Here is a 12,988-nt window from a genome sequence, read left to right as displayed (position 1 = left end):
GCTGGTGGGTTCGGTGATTTTCGTCTCTGACGCGTGCTCCGCTCGCTAGCCTGTACTTCCTGCTGCAGTTCAAGGCTCTAAATAATTTAATGGGTCACAAACGGCTCCGGAAGCGCCTCCTAAGGCCCCGCGGCGCCCCCCGGTGGCCGTTAAAGTCACCAGTGTTTGGCCGCACGTGGGCGGCGCCTCGGTAGACGTGAGCTCGAGGCCCTGAACCTTCACGCGCAGCAGGAAGGACTTCCTCTCCTGCGGCTCCACGAGCTGATATTTTACCTATTGAGTCCAAGCGCTGACCGGAAGTCGTCCATGTTCGCGACAGCAACGCGCCGCCGCTGCGCTCGCGCCGCCGCGTCCCCGAACGTTGATCCGGTTCCACCCGCGCGGCGGTAGCGAAGTCCGGTCGGTATCATGTCCAGCATCCAGCTGCTCCGGGCGGTGGTGAACGAGCGGCTGGCGGCGGCCGCGGAGGAGATCTTCGAGGCGGTGCGGAGGACCGTGGCGGGCTACGAGGAGGAGATCCTGCTGTCCAGGCACGAGGCGCGCCGCCTCCGCCGCCTGCTGCGGGGGCGGCGAGGCCCCAGCCCCGGCAGGGAGACGCCCCAGCCCGCAGGTTGGTTTCGGTTCCCGGCCCGTGTCCGGCACGGCCGCGGTACCGGCCAGTACTCCAACCGGTCTCGCCCACTTTACTGCCAAACACCCATCCCCGGTTGGTGGAGCTCGCGGGTGTGTATCGACACGATATAACCGTCGATCACCGTCCAAGCAGAGCCACAAGCTCCGGTACCGAACCTCTTCCGGGTTTGACTCCGCCTTCCAGGAAACAGCCGCTGCTGCAAACCCCATTCAGAAATCTGCTGATTTTAGTTCGACGGTCCCAACATCGCCTACGTTTACATGGAAATGTGCCTTCGTTGTTTGGAATAACTTGAAATAAAGTTTTTTAAAAGTTCGATGGTCTCTTTCTGCGAATATCGGTTACGTGTGGACCAGCATGAGACGTGAGTAGTGACGTGATGTGACGCTTTGATCTGGTATCACAGGAACCGTGCAAGCCAGTCACGTGGTTAACGGAAACCTAAATGAACACTAAAGTTCAAAAAGAACCAAATGTTGATATTAAAAGGAAAATCTTGGGATGAATTTTCCCGTCTGGTTCCCAGCAGATTCTCACTGAACCAAATCTAAAGATAAAACTGATGACGCCAATTTTCCATGTGTTTGGTTTTAAACTGCAGCGGCAGATCCGGAACCCGGAACCGTAAACCAGGTCTGCAGCGGCTGGATCCGACGCCTCCGTGATTTCCGTGTCTCAGCTCAACTAAATCACGATTCATGTCCAAGTCGTTGTTTCTGATTGGACTTGTTGGTCTCCGGATGTTCTTGGAGGTTCTTGTTTTGATCTCTGATGGTTCTTGATGTCTCGTCTCTGGTTTGCGTGGAAATCCCGCGTTAAGTTGCAGGAATCACGCAGGAGAATCTTCCTGTAGGACAGTTTGCATTGGAAATTTCAGGCTTGTGTGTTTCCCCGCAGACCCGCCGGCACTGACCCTGACCGTCTGGGATGAGGACTTCCTGTCTGAGCCGCAGCAGGTAGGGGGTGGGGCTTGCGAGCCTGACTGGACCGCCAGTCTGGATCAGGAGCCTCCGCAGACCGAGAAGAATCAGGAGGAGCACGAGGACCTGGAGGAGGGGAACACCATCAGCTTCATCTTCACGCCTCCATATGTGAAGAACCAACTGGAACCCAGTAATCAGAGCGGGCAGGAGCGCGACCCTCTCCCCGGCACGTCCGCCAGGCAGACACAGACGGCGGTGGCGAGCGAGGACGAGGCGTCCTCCAGCTGCTCTGCTGCTGATCGTGACGACAGTGACGAGGAGTGGCGGGTCTGCGAGGAACCCCAGAGCGAGGACAGCGACGGCACGTGGAAGAAGAGGAAAAGTCCTCGTTTACAAATGAAACTGCATCCTGGAAAGAAAAGCAAATCCAGAATCAGCTGCAAGGTCTGCGGGAAGGCCTTTCACGCCGTGAGCTCTCTGGTCAACCACATGGAGGTTCATCCGCGGGACGTTTGCGGCGTCTGTGAGGCCCGTTTTGACACAGAGGAGGACTTCGGAGTCCACGTGAAAACCCACATGAAGGCCGGCGTGTGTGGCGTCTGTGGGAAGTGTTTTGGGGCGTCCAGCGCTCTGGAGACGCACATGAGAATCCACACGGGAGAGAAACCATTCAACTGCAACGAATGTGGGAAGTCCTTCAACTGCCGCCACAACATGACCCGACACATGCGGATCCACACGGGAGAAAAACCGTATCCCTGCAGCGTCTGCGGGAAACACTTCAACGACTACTCGACCAGGAAGCGCCACCTGCAGCGTCACAGCAGCAGGTGCTCAGGTGTCAAATCTGGAAATAGTGACGATGGCGAGAAAGAAGTCCAGCCATCAACCTCCAAGAAGTCAGAAACCCGAACCATATGTGAAGTGTGTGGGAAAATGTTTCACTCCGTGGTGTCTCTGGTGAATCACGCCAAAACTCACGCGACAGACCTTTGTGGCGTCTGTGGGATTCACTTTGACTCGGAGGAAAACTTAAAACTCCACTTGAAAACTCATAGAAGCGGGAAGGTGTGCGAGGTGTGCGGGAAGTGTTTCGACAGCGAGAAAAGCCTGGAGACGCACATGCGAGTCCACACCGGCGAGAAGCCCTTCCTGTGCAGCGAATGCGGGAAGTCCTTCAACTGCCGCCACAACATGCTGCGCCACGTGCGGACGCACACGGGCGAGAAGCCCTACGTGTGCGGCACCTGCGGCCGTTGCTTCAGCGATCACTCGAGTCTGAAGCAACACTGCGGCACGCACACCGGAGAGAAACCTCACCGCTGTGAGGTGTGTGGGAAGGGCTTCCACCGTAAGACGTACGTGCGACTCCACATGAAGAGTCACGCCACGAGGAAGTGACTGCCCTGGTCACCCGGAGACGTGTAAATAAAGGTTTCACTGAACTTCATGTGCCAGCATTGTTTTCTTCCACCTGCTAACCTCGAATCCTGGACTCTGCTGAACCTGAGACGGATGCAGGGACTCGAGCACTCCTGACTTGACTTATGACATCATAGGCTTGAGCTTACGTCAGAGTTACTTCACACAACTTTAGAACATTCACGATTATGACAAAAGAATCACACAGCTTCATGAGGTGGACTGACACGTTTGACACTGATCTCAGATTCAAACCAAAGTTACAAACTTGTACTCGGACTTGATTCTGTGCAACTTGAGATTTAGGATTTGACTCGGCTCCTTCTCTGCCCGAGATCACCAAGGATCCACTTTGTAGTTTTGGCCACTTGAGGGCACTAGAACAAAATATTAGTGTATTTAATTTTTTGTTTTGTTTTTTCCAATGTTGCATTTGTTTTGTTGTAATCTTTGATATGGAGACAATAAAAGTAACAGCAGTAAATCAGTGGTGGTGGAGAGAAGTTCCAGGTTGAGTTCGTCAAGATCGTCTTCACTAATGAACCCTCTGATGATGCTGGAAGCCTGGATGCTACGTTAGCAGTGCTCAGCTAACGTTGGTGTTTACTGGTGGATCCGATGTAGAACTGAACCTCCACCATCCACCGGTCTGGTGTTTACTGGTGGATCCGATGTAGAACTGAACCTCCAACACCCACCAGTCTAGCGTTTACTGGTGGATCTGATGTAGAACTGAACCTCCACCATCCATCAGTCTGGCGTTTACTGGTGGATCTGATGAAGAACTGAACCTCCACCATCCACCGGTCTGGTGTTTACTGGTGGATCTGATGTAGAACTGAACCTCCAACACCCACCAGTCTGGTGTTACTGGTGGATCTGATATTGAACTGAACCTCCACCATCCACCGGTCTGGTGTTTACTGGTGGATCTGATGTAGAACTGAACCTCCAACATCCACCGGTCTGGTGTTTACTGGTGGATCTGATGTAGAACTGAACGTCCAATATCCACCGGTCTGGTGTTTACTGGTGGATCCGATGTAGAACTGAACCTCCACCATCCACCGGTCTGGTGTTTACTGGTGGATCCGATGTAGAACTGAACCTCCAACACCCACCAGTCTAGCGTTTTCTGGTGGATCTGATGTAGAACTGAACCTCCACCATCCATCAGTCTGGCGTTTACTGGTGGATCTGATGAAGAACTGAACCTCCACCATCCACCGGTCTGGTGTTTACTGGTGGATCTGATGTAGAACTGAACCTCCAACACCCACCAGTCTGGTGTTACTGGTGGATCTGATGTTGAACTGAACCTCCACCATCCACCGGTCTAGCATTAACTGGTGGATCTGATGTAGAACTGAACCTCCACCATCCAACGGTCTAGCATTTACTGGTGGATCTGATGTAGAACTGAACCTCCACCATCCACCGGTCTGGTGTTTACTGGTGGATCTGATGTAGAACTGAACCTCCACCATCCACCGGTCTGGTGTTTACTGGTGGATCTGATGTAGAACTGAACCTCCACCATCCACCAGTCTGGTTTTTACTGGTGGATCTGATGTAGAACTGAACCTCCAACATCCACCGGTCTGGTGTTTACTGGTGGATCTGATGTAGAACTGAACCTCCAACATCCACCGGTCTGGTGTTTACTGGTGGATCCGATGTAGAACTGAACCTCCAACACCCACCAGTCTAGCGTTTACTGGTGGATCTGATGTAGAACTGAACCTCCACCATCCATCAGTCTGGCGTTTACTGGTGGATCTGATGAAGAACTGAACCTTCACCATCCACCGGTCTGGTGTTTACTGGTGGATCTGATGTAGAACTGAACCTCCAACACCCACCAGTCTGGTGTTACTGGTGGATCTGATGTTGAACTGAACCTCCACCATCCACCGGTCTAGCATTTACTGGTGGATCTGATGTAGAACTGAACCTCCACCATCCACCGGTCTAGCATTTACTGGTGGATCTGATGTAGAACTGAACCTCCACCATCCACCGGTCTGGTGTTTACTGGTGGATCTGATGTAGAACTGAACCTCCATCATCCACCGGTCTGGTGTTTACTGGTGGATCTGATGAAGAACTGAACCTCCACCATCCACCGGTCTGGTGTTTACTGGTGGATCTGATGTAGAACTGAATCTCCACCATCCACCGGTCTGGTGTTTACTGGTGGATCTGATGTAGAACTGAACCTCCACCATCCACCGGTCTGGTGTTTACTGGTGGATCTGATGTAGAACTGAACCTCCACCATCCACCAATCTGGTGTTTACTGGTGGATCTGATGTAGAACTGAACCTCCACCATCCACCGGTCTGGTGTTTCCTGATGGATCTGATGTAGAACTGAACCTCCACCATCCACCGGTCTGGTGTTTACTGGTGGATCTGATGAAGGACTGAACCTCCACCATCCACCGGTCTGGTGTTCACTGGTGGATCTGATGTAGAACTGAACCTCCACCATCCACCGGTCTGGTGTTTACTGGTGGATCTGATGTAGACCTGAACCTCCACCATCCACCAGTCTGGTGTTTACTGGTGGATCTGATGTAGAACTGAACCTCCACCATCCACTGGTCTGGTGTTTACTGGTGGATCTGATATAGAACTGAACCTCCACCATCCATCAGTCTGGCGTTTACTGGTGGATCTGATGAAGAACTGAACCTCCACCATCCACCAGTCTGGTGTTTACTGGTGGATCTGATGTAGAACTGAACCTCCAACACCCACCAGTCTGGTGTTACTGGTGGATCTGATGTTGAACTGAACCTCCACCATCCACCGGTCTAGCATTTACTGGTGGATCTGATGTAGAACTGAACCTCCACCATCCACCGGTCTGGTGTTTACTGGTGGATCTGATGTAGAACTGAACCTCCACCATCCACCGGTCTGGTGTTTACTGGTGGATCTGATGTAGAACTGAACCTCCACCATCCACCAGTCTGGTGTTTACTGGTGGATCTGATGAAGAACTGAACCTCCACCATCCCTGGTCTGGTGTTTACTGGTGGATCTGATGTAGAACTGAACCTCCACCATCCACCGGTCTGGTGTTTCCTGGTGGATCTGATGTAGAACTGAACCTCCACCATCCACCGGTCTGGTGTTTACTGGTGGATCTGATGAAGGACTGAACCTCCAACACCCACCGGTCTGGCGTTTTTTTATTGGTGGATCTGATGTAGAACTGAACCTCCACCATCCACCGGTCTGGCGTTTACTGGTGGATCTGATGTAGAACTGAACCTCCACCATCCACCGGTCTGGTGTTTACTGGTGGATCTGATGTAGAACTGAACCTCCACCATCCACTGGTCTGGTGTTTACTGGTGGATCTGATGTAGAACTGAACCTCCACCATCCACCGGTCTGGCGTTTTTTATTGGTGGATCTGATGTAGAACTGAACCTCCAACACCCAGCGGTCTGGCGTTTTTTATTGGTGGATCTGATGTTGACCTGAACCTCCACCATCCACTGGTCTAGCGTTTACTGGTGGATCTGATGTAGAACTGAACCTCCACCATCCACCAGTCTGGTGTTTACTGGTGGGTCTGATGTAGAACTGAACCTCCAACATCCACCAGTCTGGTGTTTACTGGTGGATCTGATGTAGAACTGAACCTCCACCATCCACCGGTCTGGTTTCTACTGGTGGATCTGATGTAGAACTGAACCTCCACCATCCACCGGTCTGGTGTCTACTGGTGGATTTGATGTAGAACTGAACCTCCACCATCCACCGGTCTGGTGTTTACTGGTGGGTCTGATGGAGAACTGAACCTCCAACACCCAGCGGTCTGGCGTTTTTTATTGGTGGATCTGATGTTGAACTGAACCTCCACCATCCACCTGTCTAGCGTTTACTGGTGGATCTGATGTAGAACTGAACCTCCACCATCCACCAGTCTGGTGTTTACTGGTGGGTCTGATGTAGAACTGAACCTCCAACATCCACCGGTCTGGTGTTTACTGGTGGATCTTATGTAGAACTGAACCTCCAACACCCACCAGTCTGGTGTTACTGGTGGATCTGATGTTGAACTGAACCTCCACCATCCACCGGTCTAGCATTTACTGGTGGATCTGATGTAGAACTGAACCTCCACCATCCACCGGTCTAGCATTTACTGGTGGATCTGATGAAGGACTGAACCTCCAACACCCACTGGTCTGGCGTTTTTTATTGGTGGATCTGATGTAGAACTGAACCTCCACCATCCACCGGTCTGGCGTTTACTGGTGGATCTGATGTAGAACTGAACCTCCACCATCCACCGGTCTGGTGTTCACTGGTGGATCTGATGTAGAACTGAACCTCCACCATCCACCGGTCTGGTGTTTCCTGGTGGATCTGATGTAGAACTGAAACTCCACCATCCACCGGTCTGGTGTTTCCTGGTGGATCTGATGTAGAACTGAACCTCCACCATCCACCGGTCTGGTGTTTACTGGTGGATCTGATGAAGGACTGAACCTCCAACACCCACCGGTCTGGCGTTTTTTATTGGTGGATCTGATGTAGAACTGAACCTCCACCATCCACCGGTCTGGCGTTTACTGGTGGATCTGATGTAGAACTGAACCTCCACCATCCACCAGTCTGGTGTTTACTGGTGGATCTGATGTAGAACTGAACCTCCACCATCCACTGGTCTGGTGTTTACTGGTGGATCTGATGTAGAACTGAACCTCCAACACCCACCAGTCTGGTGTTTACTGGTGGATCTGATGTAGAACTGAACCTCCAACACCCACCAGTCTGGTGTTTACTGGTGGATCTGATGTAGAACTGAACCTCCACCATCCACCGGTCTAGCATTTACTGGTGGATCTGATGTAGAACTGAACCTCCAACACCCACCAGTCTGGTGTTTACTGGTGGATCTGATGTAGAACTGAACCTCCACCATCCACCGGTCTAGCGTTTACTGGTGGATCTGATGTAGAACTGAACCTCCAACATCCACCAGTCTGGTGTTTACTGGTGGATCTGATGTAGAACTGAACCTCCACCATCCACCGGTCTGGTGTTTACTGGTGGATCTGATGTAGAACTGAACCTCCACCATTCACCGGTCTAGCGTTTACTGGTGGATCTGATGTAGAACTGAACCTCCACCATCCACCGGTCTGGCGTTTTTTTATTGGTGGATCTGATGTAGAACTGATCCTCCAACACCCAGCGGTCTGGCGTTTTTTATTGGTGGATCTGATGTTGACCTGAACCTCCACCATCCACTGGTCTAGCGTTTACTGGTGGATCTGATGTAGAACTGAACCTCCACCATCCACCAGTCTGGTGTTTACTGGTGGGTCTGATGTAGAACTGAACCTCCAACATCCACCAGTCTGGTGTTTACTGGTGGATCTGATGTAGAACTGAACCTCCACCATCCACCGGTCTGGTGTCTACTGGTGGATCTGATGTAGAACTGAACCTCCACCATCCACCAGTCTGGTGTTTACTGGTGGGTCTGATGTAGAACTGAACCTCCAACATCCACCAGTCTGGTGTTTACTGGTGGATCTGATGTAGAACTGAACCTCCACCATCCACCGGTCTGGTGTCTACTGGTGGATTTGATGTAGAACTGAACCTCCACCATCCACCGGTCTGGTGTTTACTGGTGGATTTGATGTAGAACTGAACCTCCACCATCCACCGGTCTGGTGTTTACTGGTGGGTCTGATGGAGAACTGAACCTCCACCGGTCTGGTGTCTACTGGTGGATCTGATGTAGAACTGAACCTCCACCATCCACCGGTCTGGTGTTTACTGGTGGGTCTGATGGAGAACTGTACCTCCACCATCCACCGGTCTGGTGTCTACTGGTGGATCTGATGTAGAACTGAACCTCCACCATCCACCGGTCTGGTGTTTACTGGTGGGTCTGATGGAGAACTGCACCTCCACCATCCACCGGTCTAGCGTTTACTGGTGGATCTGATGTAGAACTGAACCTCCAACATCCACCGGTCTGGTGTTTCCTGGTGGATCTGATGTAGAACTGAACCTTCTAACATCTTCAGCTGCTGGGAACCACAGGCTGATTTCCAACATCCACAACTTTGCCATCATGTCACCTCCACCGGCCTCAAAGGTTTTCAAGAACGCACAGCTACATCGTCGCGTTAGAAACCAAATTCTGCTGCACTGGACAGAATGAGTCGATGTCTCCGGCGCTGGTGTTGCCACTCAAATACTGCCCCCTGTTGGTTCAGGGTCTCTGTGTCTCAGTTCACAGGTATCATTCTAGTTTCAGCTCTCAAGTATCTACATGCAAACAGGAAGTGAGACAGAGACCAACACAGCTGCTGAGTGTGTGGGGGCGGCCCCTCAGGTGTCTGATCCATCACATCTGCAGATCCAAGAGATATAGAGATGAGGAGGGGCTTCAGAGGTGCTAAACCTGAGGGTCAGGACCCTCACAGGGGTTGTAAGATAAAATTGAGGGTTTGTTAAGGGAAAACAGGTCGAAACCTAAATTCCCGTTATTAGGAAAGACACAACACGAACTAATTCAGCTTTGTACAAAGGGCACCCTGTCTCAGTGGCTTCCCGAGAGAGAGTCCGCCGAGACAGTTCCTTGCTTCTTTATTATCCTGATAATCCAGATACATGGGAGTGTGGATGGGTGCTCATATCAAGGCAGGTGCGTTTTCATGATGATAACAGTGTGACCTTGAATGAACTTCTATTTGAACATAGTGTGACAATAAAACATGAAAACATTATTTTCTTTTATCATTCCCTCCTGTTTGTCATACTTTTTTTAAATCCATCAATAACCACTTCTCTCGATTTTCGGTCAAGACTTCATACGAATGACAAGACAGTGAGAGTACATTGTGAATATGAGGAGTTTGCAAAACATGAAATTACACAAGTTATTATTTCAAGCAAGTAACATGTATATACATGGGGATGGGGTCAGAGGTTACTAGCACGTGGCCCACCGCTGGAGCTAGAGTCCTCAGCACGCTGCTCTTGTTGTCTAACCATCATAGTCGCCAGGGTCTGGGAACAGGTCAGGTATGTCTCGGAGAACGATGTCATCTGAGGATCCGTCTTCGTCATCTATGCATGATTCAATGAGTGATTGTGCGTGTTCTTCTTTTTGATTCAGTCTCATGTACGTCTCAACTTGTACAGCAACTAGTTTGGTGACCAGGCTCTTCACACATGGGACAATACAGGTTATAATTACACAGAGCAATTTTGAATGTGCCTGTAAGCAAGTTCGACCTGCTATTGTAGTAGAGTCCCTCTAAGTCTATATCTATGTCTGACGCGCCGCCTACAGCGATATGGCTGAGAAGGATAATACTGGTTATTATGATGTTCATGGCTCTTCAAATGTGAGCCGTAACATGACAAGTATTGACCAGTAGCTAAGGAACAGGACCGTCGTAGGTGTGACACCTCCGTGTTCACACTTCCACAGAATCAGTCACAGGCAGGCGACAAGGATTATGTCAACTAAATACATTTATTCCCTAGGGAGACACGTAGGGTGGCCTCAGGGTGATTGACCCTTTCCACGATGTTTACTTCACCAGCTCCAGGTGCCAGGAGGTCCCTCCTGTTGTCCCCCTTCCTTGGACCCTTGTGGTCTCAGTTCAGAGTAGACTGCCCTGGAGGTGTTCTGGCCTTCACACTAAGTGTCTCCAGCGCTCTCGTAATCGAGGAGCAACTTACAATGACTCTGATGTATCCACGTTTGTCGCTCTGCTATTTTAACAGCTGTGGGTGTACTTCATAGTACCTGATATGGTCCGTCCCACCTTGGTGTTTTCCAATTTGTTCTTTGTAGGACTTTAACGAGGATCCAGTCACCAGGTTGTGGCTGTCTGTTGGGAGAAGATACAGGTGCGTCTGGTACGCTATTAGCGTTCACAACGTCTTGTTGTTTTAACATGTGTCTCATCCAATCTGCTAACGATGTTTCTTTTTCTGATTTCTCTACGTTACCATTTAGGATAGGTAGGGGGAACTGTCTACCGTACACAATCTCAAAAGGTGTAAGTCCATTGCTTGATGTTATTCTCATCCACATTTTGACAAGCGAGAGACAGTCAGGCCACGGCCTTTGTGTCTCAGCGACAGTTTTTCTTAGTCTCTGTTTTATTGTTCCGTTTGTTCGTTCCACCAATCCTGCACTTTGGGGATGATAGGAACAATGTGTTTTTGGTATGAATCCTCTGCGATGCCGGTCATAAGTTGATTTACAAAATGTGTACCATTGTCTGATCTGATCATTTCTGGGATACCGTATGTGGGGAAAAAAGTGATTACGTAGGCATTTTACAACAGTCGGGGCATCTGCTTTTTTGGTTGAGTATATTTCGACCCATTTAGAGAATGCACAAATGATCACTCGCGCATATTTAGTACCTCCTTCACATGTTAATTCAATGAAATCCATGTGTATTGTATGAAATGGGCGAGGAGGCGTCGGGAATGCCCCTCGTTTAGGTCGCAGTCGGCCTTGTACATTATTCTTTTGACATATCATACATTTTGCAACATGAATTTTTGCTTGAGTTTCGAAATTTATAGTGTAGAATTGGTTATTCACCAATGTTACCATCCCTCCTGTTGAGACATGGGTATTTCCATGGCTCACCAACGCTGCGGCTGCGTGTAGGGATTTTGGTAAAATAGGTTTGCTATTAACGCGGTAGATATCATTAGATAGGACAGCACCTCTGGCTATCCACGTCTTTACCTTTTCTGTTCATCTGTTAGGAGTTCTGGGGTTAATTGTGAACCAACTGTGGCAGCGTATAATTGTAACATGTCATCGGTTCTTGCAGCTTTTTTGGCTGTAGCATCGGCAAAGGCGTTGCCTTTTGATATAGGGGAATCATCATTTGGATGTGCTGCACATTTGCATACAGCTAGGCGTTTTGGTAACTGTACTGCATCAAGTAGTTGTTGTAGTAATGAGGCATGTGTCAATGTTTTTCCTGCAGAGGTCTTGAAACCCCTCAGTTCCCATATACGTGCATGGTGGTGTATGGAACTGAAAATGTATTGACTGTCAGAGTAGACAGTGAGATGTTTCCCTGCATAGAGTTCACATGCTCGCATAACTGCAACTACTTCCGCTGTTTGTGCAGAATAGGAGGGAGCGCGAGCGCGAGCTTCAATCACAGAGTCGGCTGTGACGACAGCATAACCCACACGGTTGACCCCCTTCTCGTCCTTTGAAGCGGAACCATCGACGAAAACAACTTCTCCATCTGTCAATGCAGATGTGGAAATGTCAGCGCGTGGTTGCGATGTGTTTTGATGTCTGCAATACAACTATGTGGTGCTCCATCTAGCGGTGTTGCAACGTTGTCTGCAACATTGACGGCTCTGCATCTAGTAACGGTTACATTTTCTTTTGACAACAATGCTTTGATTAAATGTAGATGTCTAGCGTGCGTTACAAATGGTAGATGCGCGTGTAATAGTACTTCATGTACTGCGTGTTCAGTGTAGATGGTGACTTGGTGTCCTAATATAATGTCTGCACATGATTGTAAAGCTTCATAAGCCGCGCAACAACCTTTAACACAATCAGGAAAACCACTAATGATGTTGTCCATTTGTCTAGAATAGTAGGCTAATGGTCTTTTCGCGCTGCCGAATTCTTGTAAGAGTACTGCCGTCATAAATGGGCCTTTATGAGAAACCATGAGATGAAATGGTTTATCATAGTTTGGTAGACTCAACATGACGTCAGTTTGCAGTAGCGATTTTAATTTGTCAAATGCAGCGTTCATATCTTCCGTCCAGATAACAGGATCGTTCATGGCCATGGCGTGACCATGTATTGCTGTCATCAGAGGTTGGACAGTGACTGCAAATTCAGCGATCCATTGCCTACAGAAATTGCAGAGTCCTAAAAAGGACATCATCTGTTGTTTCGTTTGTGGTTTAGGAGCTTCTTGTATAGCTGTTTTTCTGCTTTCTAATAGCTG

At 49.6% G+C, this 12,988-nt stretch overlaps 1 protein-coding gene across 2 annotated transcripts; it reads left to right on the top strand.

Annotated features, from left to right (window-relative positions):
- Positions 1–141: 141 nt before the first annotated feature.
- LOC147244516 (uncharacterized) lies at positions 142–3,002 on the top strand. 2 transcript variants are annotated; one of them, XM_086184467.1, is made up of 2 exons: positions 142–610; positions 1,532–3,002. In XM_086184467.1, the coding sequence occupies exons 1-2, from the start codon at positions 409–411 to the stop codon at positions 2,956–2,958; spliced, it is 1,629 nt and encodes a 542-aa protein (XP_086040593.1). In that variant the 5' UTR covers positions 142–408; the 3' UTR covers positions 2,959–3,002. The 2 variants fall into 2 exon arrangements, with proteins under 2 accessions (XP_086040593.1, XP_086040594.1); XM_086184468.1 differs by lacking the exon at positions 142–610 and adding an exon at positions 747–998.
- The last annotated feature ends 9,986 nt before the right edge of the window (positions 3,003–12,988 follow it).

Source organism: Aulostomus chinensis, chromosome 18 (assembly GCF_037954235.1).
Source record: "Aulostomus chinensis isolate RoL2024-O1b breed Wild chromosome 18, RoL_Achi_v1.0, whole genome shotgun sequence".
Taxonomy (NCBI): Eukaryota; Metazoa; Chordata; class Actinopteri; order Syngnathiformes; family Aulostomidae; genus Aulostomus; species Aulostomus chinensis.
Note: the sequence above shows the minus strand (reverse complement) of the source record. Positions and strands in the feature narration are given on the sequence as shown.